At 45.4% G+C, this 22915-nt stretch overlaps 1 protein-coding gene across 1 annotated transcript; it reads right to left on the reverse strand.

Moving 5' to 3' along the window:
- Positions 1 to 6676: 6676 nt before the first annotated feature.
- On the reverse strand, positions 6677 to 21556 carry HNRNPL (heterogeneous nuclear ribonucleoprotein L). The gene is made up of 12 exons (XM_077285775.1): positions 21400 to 21556; positions 18856 to 18974; positions 17767 to 18007; positions 17028 to 17115; positions 15690 to 15784; positions 15159 to 15231; positions 13498 to 13569; positions 9817 to 10097; positions 9611 to 9732; positions 8967 to 9232; positions 8754 to 8849; positions 6677 to 6977 (listed from the first exon to the last, which is right to left on the reverse strand). The coding sequence occupies exons 1-12, from the start codon at positions 21511 to 21513 to the stop codon at positions 6919 to 6921; spliced, it is 1626 nt and encodes a 541-aa protein (XP_077141890.1). The 5' UTR covers positions 21514 to 21556; the 3' UTR covers positions 6677 to 6918.
- Between the last annotated feature and the right edge of the window lie 1359 nt (positions 21557 to 22915).

Consider the following 22915-nt stretch of genomic DNA (forward strand, 5'->3'; position numbering starts at 1 on the left):
ACAGTCATGAGATACCCACCTAACTGAATGACTTGGTATCTCTAGCAACATGGATAAATATCAGCTTTCAGGAACTTTCCAAGGAGGTGAACCGCGAGAGAAGATCTGTATGCCTGGATCCTACCTTTCAAAGATCGGTCATGCAGCAAACCTCAGCTTAGGCACCCTCTCCTGTGTCCATGCAGGTAGACCAGGTGAAAATGACAAAGCATCATCAGGAGGTCCGCTGGTCCAAGGGAAGGTGCTTCTATTGTGGCAGTCCTGAGCATGTAATCTGAGACTGGGGAACATCTGAACCTATGTTTGTTGGAGAGGTCACTCTAGGCAAAAATCACACCACTCCATCGCTGACTTTGTCACTATCCATGTATTGTGACAGCATTCAAGCGAACTTTTTCCACCAGTTTATTCCACATTTCTCCTCTCAGACTGCTTCTATTTCTGCCCTGGCCCACAAGAGTGACAATCCTCAGATATGGACTCCAGAGGCAGAGAACACCTTTGCGTCTTTAAAACAGGCCTTCTCGTCAGCTCCTGGGCTGCATCGTCTGGACAACAGCAAGCAGTCCTTTCTGGAAATGGATGCTTCTTCAGGGCCCAGAGCCATTCTTAATCAGAAGTCTTTTTAGAGTTGCATGGTGACTTGCGGCTTCTTTTCCAAGATCTTCACTGCTCCAGAACACAATTACCGGGCAGCACGGTGGAGCAGTGGTTAGCACTTCAGCCTTGCAGCGCTGGAGTCCTGGGTTCAAACCCCACCAAGGACAACATCTGCAAAGAGTTTGTATGGTGTTTGCGTGGGTTTCCTCCAGGTTCTCCGGTTTCCTCCCACATTCCAAAGACATACTGATAGGGAATTTAGATTGTGAGCCCCATCGGGGACAGTGATGATAAAGTGTGCAAACTGTAAAGCGCTGCGGAATATGTTAGCGCTATATAAAGATGATAAAAATAAAGATGATTACTCTATAGGCGATAGAGAACTGTTACCAATTGGAGGAGTGGCACTTCTTGCTAGGAGCTAAGCATATGGTAGTTATATACACAGATCACAAGAATCTAGCATAGTTGCAATGCACACAGCGACTTATCCCACAACAAGCCACGTGGTCTATTCTTAACCTGTTTCAACTTCATACATTTTCGGCCGGCAGATAAGAACGTCAATGAGGATGCTCTCTATAGATCCTTCCAGTGTTCCGACCAGGAGGAGGAGCCCCAACACATCATTGAGCCATCCAAAAATGTTTACAGTCACTTCGTTGGATTTATCTTGTCACCCCTCCGGAAAGACTTATGTTACTGAACCTGATAGGAAGCAGGTCCTTCTCTGGGTTCACTCATCTAAATTGGATGGTCATGCCGGACCGAAGAAAACGGCTCTTCTGACACCATTGGTGGCCGTTCTTGCACAAGGATATTGCGGATCTAGTGTCTGCCTGTGTCTCTTGTGCCCAGAACAAAACAGCTTACGACTGGTCGCTTACTTCCTTTGCCTATACCATCTGCTCCCTGGCAGCATGTTGCATGGATTTCCATCTGCTTCTGTGGTTTCTTAAACATATTTTCCGCCTCCATGGTCTACCGCTCCATATTGTCTCGGATAAAGGCATCGAATTTACTTCTCGCTTCTGTAGAGCTACTTGTAAACTACTGAATGTGTCACTTTGGATTTTTCAGTGGCCTACCATCCTCAGTCCAATGGCCTGGTAGAACGGGTCATTCAGATCCTGACTAACTTCCTCTGGCACTTCGTCTATGCTCACCACAGTGACCGGGCCGAACTCCTGCCTTGGGCCAAATTCTCCTACAACCATGTGAGCGAATCTTCTGCCAAATCTCCATTTTTTGTGGTCTACAGTCAGCATCCCAATATTCTGTTCTCTGTTTTTACTATCTCCGATATTCCTGCTGTTGAATTTTTCATCAAGGGTTTTTCTAAAATCTGGGAGGACACCAAGTTCACATTTTTGAAGACTTCTGAAAAGCTGAAAATACATGCAGACAAGAGACATCTGGATCAGCCTCCGTTTCATCCTGGAGACAAAGTCTGGCAGTCGTCCAAGTATGTCAGTCTCATGGTACCCTAATATAAACTAGGTCCTTGCTTGATCGGTCCCTTCAAGGTTTTAACAGATTAATCGCAGCTTTACATGAACACCCGAGCCTTACACTATGTCTGGTCCGAGTAACTAAAGCAATTGTTACCATCCACCTCTCGTGTCTCCCCTTTACTCATAGTTTGTAAGCTTGCGAGCAGGGCCCTCCTTCCTCTTGGTATCTATTTTGAACTGTGATTTCTGTTATGCTGTAAGGTGGAGTCTCAGGTCTGTCAGCATTCAGTCCTGCAGACCCATCTAGACCCGATCATTTTCGTACATTCCTTGCTCACTCTCTCTCCCACTTCAGTTGTTTACAGAGCACGAGAGGAACTTAGCTTAACAGACACACACTTCAAAATATAACATTACCAACTAAGAGTGCACACCCACACGTGAAGAGGGAATGTACGGGTGCCGTCATGGGATCAGAGAAAAAACGTTATCGGTAACTATTTTTCTTTGTCCCCATGACAGCACCACGGAGAGATTGCAGAGATTGTACATTAGGGGGGGACTACCGCTTCCAGAACCCTTTTCCTGAAGGTAAGGTCTGTGGAAGAGGCCAGGTCTAGCCGATAGTGCTTAAAGAATGTAGAGGAGGAAGACCAAGTAGCGGCTCTACATATCTGCTCTATTGAGGCACCGGCTTTTTGCCCAGGAGGCTGCAACTGTTTTTGTTGAATGAGCTTTTATTTTCTCTGGGGTGGCCGCCCCCAGCGAGGTATGACAGGGTGATGGCATCCCTTTATCCATCTTGCCAGTGTGCCTTTGGAAGCTTTTTGTCCCTTTCGAGGACCCTGAAAACACTCACAGAGAGACCTATCCTTTTTACACTCCCGTGTGGCCTCTAAATACTGGATCGGGCATCTTCTGACATCTAGTGTGTGCAAGACTTTCTCTTCCCTGTTTTTTGGATTGGGACAAAAGGAAGGGACATCTCTTGAGATCTGTGAAACCGAGATGCAACTGTAGGGGATGTGATAGTTTGATGCCTTGTTCCCCTCTCCCTTAACCCACTGTCCAGATGTCATGTGATACTGCTACATTATTCAATGTATTATCACTGTTATTTATGTATGGTACTGCTACACATTTAAAGTGTATTACCATGGTTGCGTACAGGTATTGCTACACCCTAGGTGTATTACGATAAAGAGTCTAAATGTATAATAGGTTGTCATGCTATTACATGTTTGCACATATACTGTTGTTAGGGAAAGTGCCCCGAGCCAGGTTAGTATTAGGGGAGTAGTATCAATAGCTGGCCACTACATGGGGGCATTATAGCAAATAGTTAGGATAGGAAGGGTAAGTTAGTAAGAGCTTCCTGCTTTAGTTGAGATGGGCCCTGGGTGCCCGTGTAGCTCACAGGGCTGGCTAGCCCAGGGCACAATGTGCCCCGTAACGCTCTTCTAGGAAGAGTGGGCCCAGCAGTAGTATCCAGGGGGCCAGAATTAAGAACAGAGAGTACAGCAACAGCAGTGCAGTAACAGTGGGACTACAGCTGCTGGAGAGAAGGCTGAGCAAAGTGGGAGAAAGTGCACCAAAATGTGGCAGGTTTTTGCATGGGCCGCCATTCTCAGGACCGGGGCAGAACTCCCCCACGAAAGGCAGAAATACTGGACATTGAGGACACTGTGAGACCGTATAGTACGGATCGTCCCGAACACAGGCTTAGTGACAGATAAGGGTCAGAGATATCGGTACCTGATGCTGTAACAGTGTGTGCCCTGCATGACAAGTTGCTGAGTAAACATATTGAAGTTGAAGCAAAACCGGACTGTGACTCTTTATTCTTGGAATCGTCTGCAGAGGTAACTGTCCTGTGCTGGGAAGACCCTGATGGGTCAGAGGAACAGCACCGAGGTATTCAGAGAGGTACACGTTTGATGGAGGGGAGAAGGCCGGAGAGTGATAAAGGGATTGCTATCTGCCATGTCTGCCTCCCTGGCCCCCGACCCCTACACATCCTTCGGGAGGTAGGCTGGGTCAGTCTTAAGAATAACCCTCTCCTCTAAAATTAGTGTGAAGGGAGGGTTTGGCTGACAATGCCTGAATGTCACTGACCCTAGCTTACGTGAGAGCTACCAGCAGTGATGTTTTGAGGGACAGGGTCCTCAGGGAATCCTCTGACATGGGTTCAAACGGGGGCTTAGGGCGGTAAGGACCAAATTTAAATCCCACAGCGCAAGGGAAAAGCCTGACGCTTTTATGAACCTGGAAACCCACTGATTCCCAGCCAGGTCATAATTGTACAGAGCACCTAAAGCTATGACATGAACCTTTAGGGTTCGTGCACACGTTGCAGATTTGACTGTGGAATTTTCTGTGCAGATTCTGCATTTCTTGGCAGAAAACGCAGGTCTGAATCTGCACCTTTTTTTGGTATGTGCACACGTTGCAGATTTTTGTGCAGATTTCTTCCTTCTTTTACCCTTGCAGATTTCTATTATGGAATGGGTGCAGAAACGCAGCAGATCTGCACAAAGTGACATGGTCCTTTTTTTAATCTGCTGCACAGCATATTTTTTTTGCCATCGATTTACATTGTACTGTAAATCACTTGCAGATCTGCAGAATTTCTGCACGGGAAAAAAAAGCTGCAGTTCTGCAGGAAATCTGCAACGTGTGCACATACCCTAAAGTGCTAGTAGCCAGCCCGTTCCAACTCTTTCTGCAGGATTTCCAAGATTGCCTTTAGTGAAACCTCCCCATCTAGACTGGAGCCTGAGAGGAACTTTTTCCAGATTTTTCCACCAAGCTTGGTGGTCACTGGCTTTCTACTGGTAAGGTGGTGACTAAATTTGGAGAAAACCACCTATCACTTAGAGCCCTTTCAAGTTCCAGGCCGCGTGTGCACCACCAGCCCCTAGGAGAGCAGGTCTGGAAGCTCCGGCAGAACCCAAGGGTCAGAGACGGACATCCTCCTCAGCCAGGAAAACCATGTCCTCCTTACCCAGAAGGGGGCTATTAAGATCACAAGCTTTGTCTTCTCGTATTTTCCTCAAAACCGTCTTCTGCCAACTGAAAAATGGAATGCGTTACTTCCATGAGCGGAAGGGAACAGGTTCCCCCTTGGCAATTCAAATATGCTACCACTCAGTTGTCTGAGAACACCCTGACATGGTGCGACAGAAGGCGAATTCAGCGAAAAACAGATGAAATGTGAGGCCATCCGTTGCCAATACAAGTCTATGAGAAAAAACACGGATCCGTCAGCAACTTATGCCAGATTCATTGTTTTTTCATTTGCGTTTTTTCAAAATTCGGCGGATTGTGACTGATGGCAAAAAACTGGTGTGTGAAAGTAGCCTGAGAGGGACATTGCTTTCCGCAAAGTTGTGGAGGGGAGATCTTTTGTTTGAGCTCCCAACGCTACCATCTTCCAGACTTTCTCTAAGGGGGGGGGGGGGGGGGGGGGGTTGGGCGACACTCCTGAATGCTCGAGTCTAGCATAATACCCAGGTACTCCTGTACCTGGCTCACCCCTAATCTGAACTTCCCTAGATTCAAAAGCCAGCCTAACTTGGTTAAGAAACTCAGGACCCTCTCTAACTGGTCTTTGCAATGCTGGGGGGGGGGGGGGGGGGCTTGCCAATTGTCAGGAAGTCGTCTAGATATGGAACGATTAGAATGTCCTGTTCCCTCAGGTGTGCCATTACCTTGGTAAATACCCATGGTGCTATGGCTAGACCAAAGGGTAGAGCTGAGAACTGATAGTGTCTTACTACTCCTTGTATTAGGACCGCTACCCTTAGGAACTTTTGATAGTCTGTGTATGGTGACGTGATGGTACGCATCCCTTAAATCCAGAACGGTCATGAAACAGCATTTTCATTGATGTGTTTGTTTCCATCTTGAATGATTGCACTTTCAGGCACCTGTTCGATCAGGTTTCCCAGTAATGCATTGCACGTTTGCATCCCCCGCACATGCACCCTGACTGGCTACCCAGCAATTCATCATGGCGGCGCTGGGCTCCTCATTATAGGCCATGCCTCTCCACGCATGCGGGCTGGTTTCCGGAACCCCCGGAGTCCCAGCGTGGTGGAAGTCCAGGGAGCAGAGTCCAGAAGAGGCAGGGTGCAGGAATCTTCTCTGCTTCCTCTCACCGCACACCCTGAAGGGTCCACTGACCCCAGAAGTGGTGCCTCAGGCTACCGCACCAGCCGAGGCACAGAACCAACAGCTGCCTGTATCGGATGGGCCTGGCATCCCACAGGTATGTCCAGATTAAACTGTAGGTTCCCCATCAGGGACAGGAAACCAACTGATGCTAGAGAGAGGTACTAAATTTTTATCTGTAGGTTTCCTACCCTTGATGGGTGGATCCCCTCTCCGTTGTGCAGTCATGGGTGACGACAAAAAAAATAAAAAAAATATAGAAAGCAGATCTGTCAGCCAAAACAAGCAACGGAGAAGTGGTCACAAACATGGGACTTCGAGCTGTGCTTTTCACGGAGCAGAGTCTCCATTCATTTGACCCTACCCTGCAAGTAGGTTAGAGAAACATGCATTTAGTAAAATCTCAGTGTTCAGATCTCCTAAATACAGAAGTAGTCAGACACGAGCAGTTACCAATGAAAGTTTCAGGCTTTATTAAACATGGGAAAGACTAGCAAACGCTCATTCACAGACGCAACACAAGTATCCCCCAAACAGTTTATTAACATGTGCTAAACACTGGCACAACCATACAAAAAATAAAATGAAAAATTATAAAATAAACCGGAAATAAAAACTGGCTCAAGGAGCCAACTGGTACTAAACATCAGCGGCAGGGAGGGAAGTGGCGATGGGGGTCGCATCTGGGAGGTTATGATGCATGCTGGGCGGTGGAGAAACACAGCTTCAAGGTGTATGGGTATGGGCCATCTGCAAGAAGGGAGAGCAATGAATAGTCAGATTACACAGTAAACCTGGCACAGCCAAAAACAACCTATGTTAGAGGAATTAACCTTACTATAAGGCTGCAGTCATACTAGCAGTATTTGGTAAGTATTTTACATCAGTATTTGTATGCCGAAACCATGAGTGAGTGATAAATGCTGAAGTGGTGCATATGTTTCTATTATACTTTTCCTCTAATTGTTCCACTCGTGGTTTTGGCTTACAAATACTGATGTAAAATACTGACCAAATACCTGCTAGTGTGATGGCAGCCTAATTCTGTATTTCAGGCCCAAATTGAGCTAGTATACTGAGGGACAGTGCCTATTTTTAGTTATTTTATATATTGTGGTTTACTTTCCTGAAAGTGATAAAAGGCTTTAATAGGGTGGTCCAGAACGGAAAAAAAACCCCTCTATCCAAAATGAGGTAATAACAATCAGTAGGTAGGGGAGGGGAATACAACAGTTAGGGTATGTGTCCACGTTCAGGATTGCTTCAGGCTTTGGTCAGGATTTTATGCAGGTAAAATCCTGACCAAAACTGCACCTGAGGTCACTGGCAGGTCACCTGCGTGTTTTGCTCATTGTAGCAACATGCTGCGTTTTGAAAAAACGCACCGCATGTGCGTTTCCGCAGCAAAAACGCATGCGTTTTTAACACATAGTGGAGTCGGGATTTCATTAAATCCCCTCCACTATGCTGTAACATCTGGACGCTGTGTTTTTGACGCTGCGGCTCAGCACTGCGTCAAAAACGCAGCGTTTCCTGAACGTGGACACATACCCTTAGACTTTCAGCAAATCAGTTTAAAGGGAACCCGTCACCCCCCCCCCCCAGTAGTTTCAAACTAAAAGAGCCACCTTGTGCAGCTGCAATGCTGCATTCTGACAAGGTGGCTCTTTTAGTTCTGGGTGCTGTAACTAGAGAAATAATCAGTTTTATAATTTGTCTGAAATACCTGGTCTTCAGCGAAGGAGGCCGGCATTTCCCCCGTTTTAGACGCCACACAGCTGTCACTCACATCTTCTTGGCGCCGGGTGCCGCCTCCTCCTCACCGCTGTTTTCAAAATAGCCGGCGCCTGCGCTCTTTTCCCCTGCCTGGTGCAGGCGCAGTGAGCGCTGCCAGTCTTTCCTCATATGCAGTCCAGCTGACTGCGCGGCCGCCCTGCTTGTGATTCCCAGCCCTGCAGTGACTTATGATTTATTCACATTGCGGGGCTGGGATTCACAGGCAGGGCGGAGGCTCAGTCAGCTGGGCTGCATATATGAGGAAAGACGGGCAGCGCTCACTGCGCCTGCACCAGGCAGGGGAAAAGAGCGCAGGCTATTTTGAAAACAGCGGTGAGGAGGTGGCGGCACCCGGCGCCAAGATGTGACAGCTGTGTGCTGTCTGAAGCAGGGGGGAAACGCCGGCACACTTGACTGAAGACCAGGTATTTCGGACAAATTATAAAACTGATTATTTCTCTAGTTACAGCGCCCAGAATTAAAAGAGCCACACTGTCAGAATGCAGCATTACTGCTGCACAAGGTGGCTTTTAGTTTGAAACGAACGGGGGGGGGGGGGGGGGGGCGGTGTCACTTGCATCATACAACGTCCGCTACGGATTGTAGACACGCTGCAGGCTACCACAGAAATGCTTGGTTTCAGAAATGCTGCAAGCTTCAGTCAAATGTGCAGCGACAGAATCACATCTAAATTCTACATGTTTTCACAATTTGGTTTATATGTAAACATTCCCATATATGAGAACTCACTGGGATTCTTCATCTGGTAATGATTCAGAAGACCAAGTGTTTCCAGGGCATCACTCTTAGACTCCCACTCCAACAGCCCGGAAGAGCTCCGCTCACCTAGAGGTGGGAGAAGAAAAAAAAAAAAAAAAAACCACATGTAAACAAGGGATCTTGGGAGATAAACCCCACTTACCCACCTCTAAAGTTCTGGTTAAAACAGCCAAAGGTCCATACTTTTACTTTTTCCAGAAAACACTTTGACAGATGTTGGTTTCTTCACACCGAGCTCCTCATTGATCTCATAGAAGTTTTGCTCAGTTACTTCTGGTGGAGCATTGAAGAAATGTAGCACGTTGCTTGGCTGCTGGATCCGGTTCTTAGCCGCCTGCTCGGCGGACGTGAAGCGATTGTTTCTGGAGCCACTGAATACCTTGAAGCTGCATGAACCGTCCTCCAGGCCATACGACTGACCGGGCACAATTGACTGCTGCTTAGATACACTGGAAATGTAGACGTAGTTAGGCTACGTTCACATTTGCGTTGTGCGCCGCAGCGTCGGCGACGCAACGCACAATGCAAACAAAACCGCAACAAAACGCACGCTAAAACGCTGCGTTTTGCGACGCATGCGTCCTATTTGGCCGAAAGCTGGACACAAAAAAATGCAACTTGTTGCGTTATCTGCGCCCAAAAAAACGCATGCGTCGCAAAACGCAGCACAACGCATGTCCATGCAACCCCATGTTAAATATAGGGGCGCATGACGCATGCGGCGATGCTCGACGCTGCGGCACCGAACGCTAATGTGAACGTAGACTAAGAACTACCAGAGAAAAAAAAGTTTGGCAACTCTACGCCATACTGACAAGTGAACTCACCAGACGCTGAGCTTCTGCCCAAACATGAAGTTATTGTTCAGATGGGTCAGGGCTCGGTCCACAGCGTAACCATCAGCCATCTCCACCATGGCAGCCCCAGGCTTGCTCTTCATAAATTTCACCTAATAGTCAAAGTTGGAGATCAGCGCAGTCCAATATATCAAGTGTTAATAATCGTGAGACGCCACGGGTTCAGGTCATCTTACCTTCTCCACATTGCCATACAGACAGAAGACATTGAACACCCGATCGCAATTCATCTTGTTTGGATCAAGTCCGTACACCATGAGCACAGGGCTGTCAGCATGGGGGCCGTATTCAGGGGGCGGGGGTGGTGGGTGACCATACTGAGGACCATAACGATTTGGTCCCCTGCGTGGGGCTCCAACGGGAGGCGGTCCCAATCTACGGCTTTCATAGTGTGGGGGTGGGGGGCCGTAACCCTCATCGTGATAGGGACCATGGTATCCACCATGCGGGCCTCCACCTGTTGAAAAAGAAAAAAAAAAAAAAAAAGTCGGGGAGGATTCACACTAAGGAGTGCAAAAACACCAGTACATAAAAGGCAACTACACTTCTGCAAGAAATTCTAAATTTTTTTTGCTATTTTATTAATTTAATTTCAGTGGGAGCCTGGATTTCAAGACCCACACCCCTCCATCAATCACTCAAAAGCCAAGTGAATTACAGGGAACCTGTTAGCAGGATTATACCCAGTAAACTACAGGCATTGTCACACTGATTAAAATGATACCTGGGGTGAAGAAAGCCATTTTGTGGAAAGACTTGTCCACAGGCAACCCTGAAGCACAAACATTCCTTATCAGAGTGCTTTGGCCAGGTCTTTCCTTGGTTTCTCTGGCTAAAGGCTGAGTCACACAACGATATCGTTAACGATATCGTTGCAACGTCACGCTTTTGGTGACGTAGCAACGATCCCGCTAATGATCTCGTTATGTGTGACAGCGACCAACGATCAGGCCCCTGCTGAGAGATCGTTGGGGAATGATCAGGACCATTTTTTGGTCGCTGATCACCCGCTGTCATCGCTGGATTGGCGTGTGTGATGCCGATCCAGCGATGTGTTCACTAGTAACCAGGGTAAATATCGGGTTACTAAGCGCAGGGCCGCACTTAGTAACCCGTTATTTACCCTGGTTACCATTGTAAAAGTTAAAAAAAAAACAAACAGTACATTCTCACTGACGGTCAGCGCCGGCCGTAAAGCAGAGCACAGCGCTGACACATTCAGTGCAGGAAAGCTCTCGGCAGCAGCGCGTGCATTAGCAGCGCTCTTGCCGAAAGCAGTTTTAACCCTGTGGACGCCGGCGGGGGACGTGACAGACATCAGAATGTGAATATGCAGTGTTTTTTTTTTTTTTTTTTAACTTTTACAATGGTAACCAGGGTAAATATCGGGTTACTAAGCGCGGCCCTGCACTTAGTAACCCGATGTTTACCCTGGTTACCCGGGTGCTGCAGGGGGACTTCGGCATCGTTGAAGACAGTTTCAACGATGCCGAAGTCATTCCCCTGATCGTTGGTCGCTGGAGAGCTGTCTGTGTGACAGCTCCCACGGCCAGGTCGTATCGCTGGTCGTGATCGTTGGTAAGTCGTTTAGTGTAACTCCAGCGAAGGAAGACAAGACTGCCTACAGTCCCACCCCAAAACATGGACATATCATTAAGGCCAGTGTCACACTTGCGTGTGCAATGCAAGAAACTCGTGCAAGTCTCTCGCATCAATATCCGTCACTGCAGCTGGCGATTTGGACCGGAGCGTTCAGCTGCATAGACATACATGCAGCCGCACACTCCGGGATCCCGAATGCCGGCAGCAGTGACGGGCACTGATGCAAAAGACTTGCACGAGTCTCACATTGCAGACGCAAGTTTGAAACCAGACTAACTGAAAACATCTAACACTGGTTACTTAACCCCAGGTTTAATTGTAATCAGTGTAACATTGCCAACCTGACAATGCCTGTAGTTTACTTCGCAAAATCCTGCTGACAGGTTCACATTAAAAGGTAATTCTCAGCAGTTAATTGAAGAGCAGGATGATGTAGGGGCAGAAACGCAGCTTCCAGCAATGCGTCATTTACCAGACTGAGTTTTGTGGTTCAATAACAAAAATCAGTGTTTTATCAACAGGAGTTTACCACTACAGGCAGTGCTGTGGGTGTTTTTATAAAATGGACCGACTCAGACTCCCAAAATACAATCATTCACGCTACAGTAATGTTTGAACGTTAAATTAGGGCACATAAGAAGCAGCAATCGAATCACAAACCATTTATTAAAACTGAAGCCATCAGTCGTGCGTATAAGCCCCTATAAATGTCAATGTCTCAACTTGTCATGTGTCCTTGAGCATCAATTACAGCTTGACAATGTCGTCTCACAAGGAGCATTCTTGCCTGCTGAGGCATTGCACCCCACCCTTACTGAAGGGCAGTCCTCAGGTCATTGGAGGTTCTGGGGTACAGCGTTAGAGCCTCTAAATAGAGACTCACCTGATCCCACAGGTTTTCTGTGGGATTCAGGTCTGGAGAAAGTGCAGGCCATTCCCTAATGATGTGACTTCAATGAGCTGGAGCACAGTCATCCATGAAGATTAAATTAGGCCTGTGTTTTGTGCAGAGGCACAATGACTGGATTGATTAAATTCGAGTAGTACGTGCTTGTCATTGTACCATTCACAAAGTGTAGGGCAGTTCTGTACTAACTAGACACCTGCCCACACAATAAAACCATGTATATTTTATGTGACCCCTATTTTGAAATGCAAATGTGATTTTTTTTTAATCCCTTTTGCAAAAAAGTAAACAAAAACTTGTGCTGCTTATGGTATGTATTACTTAAGCACTTTAGTAAATTATTCAGTCTATCACCTAACACATTTTTTCTGTTGAGAGATAGCATTGTTTTGATATTTAGACTAACATCTAAAAATTCAAAATTTACTAGTCATGTTTACATTATATAGGTATATCAGTCTTTATAGGTCGCACAGCAATTACACTGGGGAACAATTTGAAAAAAAATTTGTTGAGTTAGGTTTTTGAGCTGATTTATACTAAAATTGGCATGCTGATTCCAAAAATGTAGTCAGTTTTTTTCTAGCACGTCAAGTTTTTCCTCCACAACTTACCTGCCAGAGAAGCACAATTGCACTGATATCTGTAATAAGACTTGTTATCTGATTACAATTCGACTCATACAGAGCTACGTGGCAACTTGTAAGAGTAGTCACAACTGAGACAGTGTGGTGAGAGGTGTGTGCAGCTCCCAATACGTCATAATTATCAATATCTTTACACAAAAAATTAATCATAGTAGGAATAAATAGGATTTGTGATAGCTTTTCTCTTTACATTGGGCGCTTAGTTGTAATTTATATATCTTTTATGATTTTCTTTGTTAGTTTTCAAAGCTTGTAACTTTCCATCTCAGTGTTTTATTTACATATGTACATATTTCCTACATATTTCTCATGCCTATTTCTTATATATTTCATTTTTTGTTCATATTTGTACTATTTAAAAAAAACAAAAAAAACAAACACTTTAGGTACAGTAGTTTACATATTTTTGAGAAGACAAAAATCCTATAGTTCAAAAACTTGACGTGATAGAGAAAAACAGATCATTTCTGGATTCAGCATCCAAAACTTAAGAACAGTTGTCTGACCTAACTCTTAAAAAATTGTGTTCCCCAGTGTTATCGGTTGTTCTATTTATTAATATAAAGGCAACTGTTGCAGATGACGTCCTGTAGACTGGTGCCCATCAAGACATCACCACCTGATCAGACTATGGTGTCGGAGCAACATTTTACTGAATTTGGAGCATCCTTTGGGCTATCTGACGTGATGCGGCATCTTACCATACTCTGCGGGGTGGTCTCCCAGTAAGGGTGGATTTCGCTGCCGTTTGTTAGGAGTTCCTGCGGCATCACCTAGAATTTAAGCATAGAGATCAATCAGCATTTTTTTGTCACCCAGTCATCGTAAACCCCCACCATTTAATCAAAAATTGGGGTCCACGTCCTTGCTGCCTGCACCCAATTTAAAAAGAGCTGTGTATCAAGGCTCTGAAGCAAATAAAACATACAATTACTACAAAGTACCCTCTATAAAAATGGCATTGAAGAAGTCCAACATCCCTTATCACCTCCCAAACCCAAACCAAGGACTGCTGGGCAACAAAGTGACCTTGATACACAGATCCACCCTCGCTCCTCCCCATCAGCCACAAGCCCTTATAGCAAAAAAATAAAACTATATATATAAAAATTATATTTCTGACTGAGCACAAGACATTTCATTTGGGAAGATTGAGAAAAGACTTACTTACAGCCGTGTCCCAGTGACAACAACTTATCTGCATTTCTCTTACCATTGGATACCTCATGTGTGCGTAAGCAGAGCTCTGAAAGGTGCCGCCCCGCCATACACACGTTGCGACCCTGCATCACATGGTTTCAGTCATGAGTTACAAACGAAGGTCAAAACACAACTCAACAAATTCTGTAAAAAGTTGCTAAAAGAAACAAAAAAAAAAAATTTGTTTCTCCGTGTTTCTGTGTGCTCCAATGTGCATGTTTCGCTTGTGATGCTGCTAGCGGGTGTCTGGGCGCACGTCCTGTATCTTGAAGAGGTGTTTAGAAAAACAAGGTTGTGTTTCGGGCTCTTCTGGACTTGTCTGAGAAATGGAGGTTCGCATTGGAGCTAGTGTTGTAGCATGTCCCGTCTCTGGCCTGCCGTGGCATGTGCCGACCCACTTCCGTGCCCATTGTGAATGCTCTGCTATGGCATGTGTCCGTCAGTTTCACTGTACTTGTAACGTGTCTGCTGTAGTGTGGAGCCCGATCTCTGTACTGGAAGCACTTGTTACATGCCTGTCGGAGCCCCCGATTCAGCGTCTTTCTCTTGGTTCACCGTGTGATGTTCTCCGTGTGTAGAAGGGCCTGGTCTCTGCGATGCGTGTCTCCATGCTTTCTCACTACACTGTGTGTTTTTTTTTTTTTTTTTAAATAACAGACAATGTGCAGATGAGGGCCTGTCAGTCCTGGACCGCAAGAGGGAGGTGAGAAACTTCCCACTAGTGGGACACCCCTGAAAACCAAATACTGTCGCCTCATGGGTCAACGCCTTCATCTCAGGCAGCACTGAGCTGGCCCCTGCACATGGATTCTAGTTATGTACCTTGGAAAAGAAATGTGTTAGGTTTGGACATGTAATGCCATTGCTTGCTCTAGGGAGAAACGGTCAGGAGCCAAATGGCTCAGAAATTGTTTAGGGGGATGAGGTACATGTAAAATTTGTAAAGTGAAACAAGTTTGAGAAACCCTAACTTACATTTCTGTCCAGATCTTACACTGTGGAAATAGGGTTAGATGTAGGGGAAAAAAATAAATGGGACCATGTTTCTTGGTAGCCAAGAGCTAAAGCAATGGCATTGTAGTGTGACGTGCCAGTCTGGTGCATTTGATCAAACTAATGAATAGAGAATGTATACATAAAACACACAAAGGGAAATTTTTACCTTGTCCGCTCAGAGTCGGGTTGGTGTAGTCCCAAGTGTCCTGGTCGTTTTTGAAGACATTCAGTCTTGTGGGCTTTGGAAAGATGAAAAAACAAGAATCATAATGTGGACCCTAGAGAAAGAATGCTTTAATAATGCATGGGTGGTGAACTGCACGCCCCTCAATGACCTTTTATCCGGCCCCTGGGTAGATTCCCAGGGACTGCAGTGCTAGGGTCGATAGCTGTAATTTGAGTCACCGGCTCTTAAATTTCTTCTTGCTCTGTGAGCAATGTGTACACTATGTTCACCACTGAACGCTGAGGCTCGTGCAATGAGAGATTACATCCTGACACCAGTGCAAGCATCAGGACATACATTGTGGGCGTAATTGTACAGCCACCGAAGGATGGTATAAATATCCAAATAGCCATGGGCAGAAAGGGAGAAAACAAAAAGACACAAACAAAAGACTCCTAGCCCCTGCTCTTTAATGCCTAGTCCTGCTCTACCCACAATACCCATTCACCACGTTCACCATCTCGGACTTACCTTAGCATATTCAATCTTTAGAGTACAACATCCTGAGTATATGTCTGCTCCATTCAGAGACGCCTTGGCACGTTGAGCGCTTTGTACAGAGTCAAATGTACAAAAGGTTAAGGAAAAATGTATATAAAAGACATTTTGCACATCCAATAAAGTATACGGTAGATTTGATAATTAATTTACACTGTACATATACGTTCCTGTGTTTGTGACATTACCTACTTTCAGAAAACTCTCTTCTACAAGCCACGGCAATTAAGCAAGGCTCACACAACCCAATTGTGCTGTAGACTAGTAAGAGGCTGGTGCCTGGTGGCTTCTCACTACCCCCTGCACTGGAGATTACTCTCACAGCAGGGGTGCTGAACCATTTATGGCTCTCAATTACCATTTATCCAGCCAGATTCCTTGGAATGGCAGTACTTGGGCCAGCAGTGTTCAATGCTAAACACTGAATGCAAAGACAGATTAGGGTTTAACCAAAGTTGGCACCATAGTAACTATTTTTGCATCTACCTCCTGCTAGAAGTAGAAAATTAGACTACTGGGCTTTAAAATATGGGCAAAAAAAAAAATTAATACAGGCGCTATAAGATATATTTAACCCAAAAGGCCAGATTAAGGAATTTCACCAAAACGCGCGTCGGGGTGTGCCACTGCATCAGCAGGTGGTAATGTCAGCTCTATACAGGTTTCAGATCTGTTTTAAGTCTATTATACATTATTTTTGACTATATCTATTGGCTACAATATAAGATGATATATAAAATAAGTTTTATATGTAGTGTAAACCACTAGGCTGTCTTTACCGGCATATACTTTTTACATCTAGGAGTCAATTTTTTACGTGTACTTTGTATTGATCTTCTGCTATACAGTAGTGCTATGGTGCCACTTTTGGTAACCCACTTATTTTAAATCCCTCTTTTTAAAGTGTTTATTTCAACAAAGGTTTACTACCAGTTATATTTTTGGTTTCCATGTGCATTTTTTTTTACTGTAGGTTCTCATACTTGTAAAGTCAGCAAGCAACCAGTAAAAGCTAGATTTCACCATCAAGAACAGTGTACACCACTGCTGAAAAATGGGTAATTCATGGCACGTCATCACACTGTGATTTGGGAGATCGTGTCAGATCCTGAGAAGGCTCTGCTGCCATTCCTCCTTTTACTTCCCTGCACAGCAGCCCCGATTGAGCCGTAGTGACAGCGGGCCACTGCTCCACCACCCATCAGATGATCACAAAGTGGCGGTATATTCTAGAAATGCACCACAACAGTGTAAGGCTGGAATAGCTCTTCAGAGTGAGTTGATTATAAACATTGCATTTCTTAAAAGGATATTCAACCATGGCCTGGACACCATTCTTCCTGAAGATGACAATCCGCTGGACAGGCCCACATGGATTACAGATTGTGTACAAAACATCCTAAATAATATTAAAAATAACAATGAGCTCTAATAGTGCATGCATTTCTACATTTAAAGTTTTAGTGCAAACTAACCAAAAGTACTTGCAAACTGACCCCTTCAAATAGAGAGTAAAATATGGGGGTGGAAATCGTGCAGTAAACCCCTATTACATGGGTGGGAACCTCAGGCCTGCAGGGCGTTTACAGCCCTCAACCTTTTATCTGGCCCCCCAGATTTCTGGGGTGCTTGGCCCAGCAGCTGTAGTTTGACAGCTGACCGGCTCATTGATTTCTTCATGCTCGGTTGGCATGGGCACGCAGTGTTCATTACTGAACAATGAGGCGCATGTAATGAATGATTACACCCCGAGACCACTGCTAGCATCAGGATGCACTTTGCTGGCTGGGTTACCATGCAATTTGTATGAGCCCCCCCCCCCCCCGGAATGGTATTAAAAAAAAAAATCCACATCCCTGTCCTAATAGATCAGCTCCCACCGACTGCAGATCCACTGAATGACAAGTAACAAGTCCAATCAGATATAGACAGGCACATTGTGATTGCCAAGTCCGCAGTGATTGGTGGTTCAGGCCCTTCATATTGTGTCTGGGAAGTACAGATCACCAACATAAGACTTCCAGTAAAAGCTTTCGGCACTACAGCTTACCGTAGTGATTGAATAAATGGGGTTGAGGATGGTGAAGAGTAACACATTGTTGACGCCCCTCGAGTCATCTCCAGTGTCAACAGGGCGGGAGATCTTCTGACTTGTGGAGTAGTTGACAAAAGCTGGGTGACCGGCAACGTATATCTGGTTGTCGGCAGCATAGTTAACAGCATTACAGGCTCCCAGAACATCCTCAAACTCCACCAGGGCTTGTCGCTTCTTGGGCATTACAACTACATAACTGTGGAGAGAGAAGGGACCCAGCAAGTCAGTGTCACCAGACTACACACAAAGTGATAGCATATGAGTATAGATTCACAATGTGTACAAGTCACACAGGGGAGAGGGAATGTACTGCCTCTAACAAACTGCAGCTCAGTCCTCAGAGGCGCAGCTGATATAGGCTGCCCACCGGGTCTGCCATCCCAGCCAGGTATCATTTACTCAGATATGCTGTGGCATTTCAGAAAGAAAACTACATTTAACAAGCCAACCGGGGAACCATGCCGCTCAGGTGACTAGAGGCTGCTTATCTGCAACTTGTCTGTCTGCCAAGAAGGTGAAGGCACAGAAAATCAAGCAGTCACTGACTGGCCTCTTGCACAACGTGGCTTTAATATGCATGTTTCATCTCAAAGCAAAAACAAACCTGGCTGTAAGGACAGAGCTGGACTCCGTTACTCCAATTGTGGTTCAACAGTACGGCTATGTGCACACGTTGCGGATTGGACGCTGCAGTTTTCCATGCGGTGTACAGTACCATGTAAACCTATGGAAAACAAAATCCTCAGTGCACATGCTGCAGAAAATACTGCGTTGTATTTTCTGCAGCATGTAAATTCTTTGAGCCGGATTCCGCAGCGTTCTACACCTGTTCCTTTATAGGAATCCGCAGGTGGTAAAGAGCAGGTGAAATTCGCACAAAAAACACTGGAAATCAACAGTAATTCCACAGTGCGTCTTACCTGCAGATTTTTCAAAAACTCAGCGGAAAAACCTGCACAGAAATCCGCAACGTGTGCACATACCTTAAGACTCAGGTTCACGTCAAGAAAAAAAATCATTTATAAGTGTTACTTCTAGTCTTACCTGATAGTACCAAACTCCTGCAGGGCCTCTGCAAGATCAGCCTCCACCACACCATCAATTAACCCCCGCACGTGGACCACTGGAGAAGCCGGGGTCTTGTGAGGGTCATCATATCCCTCCTAAAAAAAAAAAAAATATGTAGTTTTAAAAAACCAAACCATTATGTATCCTGCACAGCTGGCAGCAGCTCTATAGAGAAGATTCAGAACCTCACAGTACACAAGGTGAACAGGTATTCCTCCTACTACAGGACCACCAGGACCTTCCTTTGGCCAAAAAAATAAAAATAAATACATGAAATTGTCAGATTTTATGCCTTTTTTTGGAGGAGGGGGTGTTATTTTATCTCGTCATTGATGTGTACCAAATTCCTTACACTACTTCTGGACCGTCAGGTGGTCCACAGTTTACTCTGCACTGAAATGTAGTGTGAGCAGGAGACCACAGCTGTGGGGGCAGGAGGCGGCTATCAGACAAGCAGACCCCCAGAGGAGGAAGATTTGATTTACTACTGTCACATACACAGATCACTAACGCCTATTGAAAGTAGAAATCCTAACAAACATTGCCCCTTGTGACATAACTTAGGGTACCGTCACACAGTGCCATTTTCATCGCTACGACAGCACGATTCGTGACGCAGCGTCGCTTGATTATCGCTCCAGCGTCGTAGACTGCGATCACACGTTGCAATACACGGCGCTGGAGCGATAATTTCATGACGTATTTGCGATGTAGAAGCCGTTGGTTACTGTGCGCACATCGTATACAACCTGTGTCACACGATGCAATCATGCCGGCACAGCGGGACACTAGACGACGAAAGAAAGTTTCAAACGATCTGCTACGACGTACGATTCTCAGCGGGGTTCCGGATCGCAGTAGTGTGTCAGACACTACGATATCGTAACGATATCGCTAGAACGTCACGAATCGTGCCGTCGTAGCGATGAAAATGGCACTGTGACGGTACCCTTAGGATAAAAGCCAAAGCAAACTTCAATTTGCAGACACATTTTGGGGTGTTGATACCTGATCTTGAACACATAGGTACAGAACAGGTCCTTATTACTACCTCATATGGGAAAAAAAAAAAAAAAAGGGATCTAAAAATTCCTAAATTTTTAAGAATATAAACACCGAATCGTGTGTAGTGGAAACGCCCAAAAAAACAAACAAAAACAAAACACAAACTTCAATAGTTGGACAGGATTAAAAATAGTCAGGATCGGCGGCTGCCGCAGTTCCAATATTTGCCCTGGTTCTCTCTTTTTTGGTCATAGTTGCTGAGTTCTGTTTTCTAGATGTCATCATCGATTTACCTGCAAACATTTTACACCAATGTAACCCAGGAGTGATTTTTTTATAAAGGTCTGGAGTTTTTGCAATATTTTAGAGAAATATAGTACTTTTGGCTATAAAAAGGCACAAAGGAAAGGGTAATGTGCACACGTTCAGGATTTCTTGCAGAAATTTCCTGAGCAAAACCGGACATTTTCTGCAAGAAATCAGCATGCTTTTTTCACGGAGATTTCCTAATGCAATGATATAGCGGGAAATCCGCAAAATTAATGAACATGCTGCGTTTACCGCGATGCCTTTTTTCATGGGGAATAAAAAAAACGCATTGTGTGCACAAAAGTTGCAGAATGCATTCTAAATGACGGGATGCATATGCATGCGTTTTTTACGTTTTTTATATGAACCTGCTGTGCCAATTTGGAAATTAAAAAACAAAAAAAAACACACCAACAACAAAGATTTGGGCCTGGAGTCTTGGGAGAGGCCTGTGCCACCTTCTGCAGGTCACGCAGGTGGTCTCCCAGTATCACCACAACTGATCTAGGAGGGTGACCTGCTCGGCTAGCCCACCTTACAGGACTACTAGTCTATCCAAGGCTATAGCAGAAGCCGGATCTACTGCTCTAGGACTACAACTACCAGCATGCCCCACAACTGGAGGAGATCTGCGGGCAGGTGCCACACAGCCATTCCCAGGGGGGAAACTATACCACCCAGCAGCCCCATCCAACAAGCTAAGGCCTGTGCCTCCAGGGTTTATCATCGTCAGCTGCAGTGGTCGGCCCAGAAATCAGGCTCCCACCCACGTAGTCATCCCTTTATAGCGTAGGACTACCCCTTTAAGGCACCATCTTAACATGACTTAAGAGGTTTTAATGGGGTCCGGCTGCGGCTCATTGCCTTTAAGAAGCAGCCACTGTACACGTCTATAGACCGGCAAGGTCAGCAGGCAGCATAGGTAGCCAGCCCCGGGGTCCTCGTGTAGGACCCTCCGGTCACCCTTTGAGTATAGGACCCCTCCCCCGGGCTGAGGGTAGACGAATCCGTTATTTTAATCACACAAAAAAAAACAAAAAAAAAAAACAAACAAACAAACAAAAAAAACTAAAAATGAGCTTCCCCTTTAAATGATGGTGGAGGCCGCACAACAGAGGGATCCTGAGCATCCTGCTGACAGCGCCCCGCAGCCTGCACCGTAAAAAAGCGACACAATGAGCTATGACGGAAATGCCTTATTCTTACCGCCGTGGCCGCCACGTTGTCGTCTGTTCCGTCCGTCTTCATCCTCTTAGTGGCACGACCACCCTCGTTGCCGTAATAAGCTGGCCTTCCTCCCACCGCTGCAGTTGCCGCCATCTTCAGAGATCCGCCGGGACTGAGAGCTCCGTAACATGGCGCCGGGGCTAAACCACAACCGCCCCGCCTACTTACTGAAACGCGATTGGTCAAACATAATGCCGATCTTTCATCTAGTCCATTCATTGGTTGAAAGTCTACGCCAATCAAGGAAAATAGCGGCTTATTGGCTACAATGAGAAAGGCGGGAATTTAACGTCTCCTTCTTTTATTGGTCATAAAACTTGTCAATCAAATCTTTTGTCCCGGCTTTTCAGCGTTCTTATTGGCTGTTGTCAGTGAGTCGAGAAGAATTATTTGAGGAGATGAGCCGCCATCTTGTGCGTCCTCATTTTACTGTGTAATGGCGCTCATTCATTAGAAAGGCGCTAAATTTGGTGTAATAGCGCAGTGACCATGTTTGTGACTGAAAAAAATCTCTAATAAAGTAAAAGCTCTAATAGTATTGATGTTCATTACAGACAAAGCATTCTCCACATGTCCTACAATGATAACGTGTGAAAGTTATGTTTAATGTGGATTTTGAAAATAATCTGCATCAAAGAGTATTCAAAGGCTTATGTATTCACACAGAATTTTGGGGGAACGGGTCTACTTCAAAATCTTCCTGAAAAACCAAGAAAATTCTTGCTCTGTGGAAAATTCACCTTGCTGAGGAAATTTTCAGGTTTTTTTTTTTTTTTTTTTTTTAAATCTCTGAGGAGGTTTTGAATAAGGGTAGTAAAGAAAAGAGCAAAATGTCTTCAAAGACACTTAAGGAAAATAAATAATCCCCCAGAATTAGCATTCCCGATTCCTGCTTTAAAAATGCATTAGGCCACGTTCACACATCCAGTATTTGATCAGTATTTTACCTCAGTATTTTCTATATTTTTCACCCACTCCTGGTTTTGGCTTACAAACACTGAGGAAAAAAAACTCACTAAGGCTATGTTCACACGCTGCGGTTTTTGCTGCGGATCCGCAGCGGATTTTCAGCTGCGGATCCGCAGCCGTTTTCCATGCAGGGTACAGTACAATGTTACCCTATGGAAAACAAAAACCGCTGTGCCCACTTTGCGTTTTTCCGCTTGAAAATCAGCGCGGATTTTCTGCGGAAAAAAAGAAGTAGCATGTCAATTCTTTCTGCGGATTCCGCAGCGGGTTTCCACCTGCACCAATAGGAAAGTGCAGCTGGAAACCCGCAGTGGAATCCGCAGTTGAAACCGCACAAAAAACCGCACTGAAAACCACCGCGGTTTTGCACTGCGGTTTTCCAAAATCCGCAGCTGGAAAATACGCAGCAAAAAAAGGAACGTGTGAACAAGCCCTAAATACTATGTGAATGTGGCCTTAGTTCTGAACACCAAATCACCAAGATCCGCTGCTGGCAGCTCCCTGTAATTACTGACTAATGACGTCC

Source organism: Ranitomeya variabilis, chromosome 2 (genome assembly GCF_051348905.1).
Source record: "Ranitomeya variabilis isolate aRanVar5 chromosome 2, aRanVar5.hap1, whole genome shotgun sequence".
In the NCBI taxonomy this organism is placed as follows: domain Eukaryota; kingdom Metazoa; phylum Chordata; class Amphibia; order Anura; family Dendrobatidae; genus Ranitomeya; species Ranitomeya variabilis.

Excerpts from the sequence above, each read along its gene's own strand:
- HNRNPL (XM_077285775.1), bottom strand. The coding sequence starts at position 21,513 with ATGGCGGCAACTGCAGCGGTGGGAGGAAGGCCAGCTTATTACGGCAAC. Across the intron at positions 18,975-21,399 it reads ACAACGTGGCGGCCACGGCG|GAGGGATATGATGACCCTCA; the intron begins GTAAGAATAAGG and ends TTTTTTTTTTAG. Across the intron at positions 8,850-8,966 it reads GTTTTCTGGAAAAAGTAAAA|GTGAGCGGAGCTCTTCCGGG; the intron begins GTATGGACCTTT and ends TCCCACCTCTAG.